The sequence below is a fragment of the Phocoena phocoena genome, chromosome 4 (assembly GCF_963924675.1).
Source record: "Phocoena phocoena chromosome 4, mPhoPho1.1, whole genome shotgun sequence".
NCBI lineage: Eukaryota > Metazoa > Chordata > Mammalia > Artiodactyla > Phocoenidae > Phocoena > Phocoena phocoena.
Window position 1 is genome coordinate 76,768,638 of NC_089222.1, and position 905 is coordinate 76,769,542.

The following is a 905-nucleotide window of genomic DNA, read 5'->3' on the forward strand; positions in this document are numbered from 1 at the left end:
GGAGAGAGTTATTTATATATTGTCTTTCTTAAGATTAATTGTTAAATGAGCTAACCCCCAAATATCTATTTTTTCCCAAACAGTATTGGTCCTGATGGTTTAATCAAGGTGAGTGACTTTACCCAAAACCCCAGTGTTCGGCTGGAATAAAAGCACAGTTTTGGCAATTTTAAAGGAAGATACAGAGACGACTGTGCTTCAGAACGACTGAACCGTACACGCCATCCAATGTCAATTTTCCTGTGAAACTGGTACACACTAATAAACGATTAGGCAAACATATGAAATCAGAAATGTGTGGAACTGTGATGTAACATTGTTGGAACCAAACACGTCCATTAACAGAAGATTAGTTTTCTTCCCACATGGATACTGAGTAAAGTGGCTGATGACGCATTGATAGAAAATGCATCTCAGGTGAAAGCCAGGCTGTCAGATTTTCAAAGGTAGAATGTTATCCAGACAGTTTTGATGTTTTATAATTGTTAGGCATAATTTACATGAGTGGCTTTTACATGGTCAATCCATGTTTTTACCCGTTTATTTCTTCATTTGTTGCTTTGAAGGTCATTCATTCATTCATTCACTCACTCACCAATATTAATTGAGGTTAGCTGTATGCCAGGGATAGGATTGCCAGACAAAATACAGAACACCCAGTTAAATTTGAATTTTGGATAAAGAATAATGTTTTAGGAATTTCTGTTTTATTCTTTTGCTACACCTAGCAACCCTAGCCAGGAACTATGCCGGCTTCTGGGCCTATACAAATAAATCATATGTGAATTCTGCCTTCTAGGAGCTCACAGTCTAACGTGAAGATAAGACACGAACTTAAATCACTTTAACGTAAGTGGCCCTGAGAGATACTAAAAAAGCATTTCAGAGATGATTATTGAAGTGTC

The 905-nt window shown here is 37.0% G+C and overlaps 1 protein-coding gene across 1 annotated transcript in view; it reads left to right on the plus strand.

Annotated features, from left to right (window-relative positions):
• The window catches only part of ROPN1 (rhophilin associated tail protein 1), a 26,503-nt gene extending 26,216 nt beyond the window's left edge, over positions 1 to 287 (plus strand). The window contains exon 6 of the mRNA XM_065876526.1: positions 84 to 287. Coding sequence (XP_065732598.1) covers positions 84 to 150 — 67 coding nt within the window. The 3' untranslated portion in view covers positions 151 to 287. The remainder of the gene's footprint in view (positions 1 to 83) is intronic.
• Positions 288 to 905: the final 618 nt, after the last annotated feature.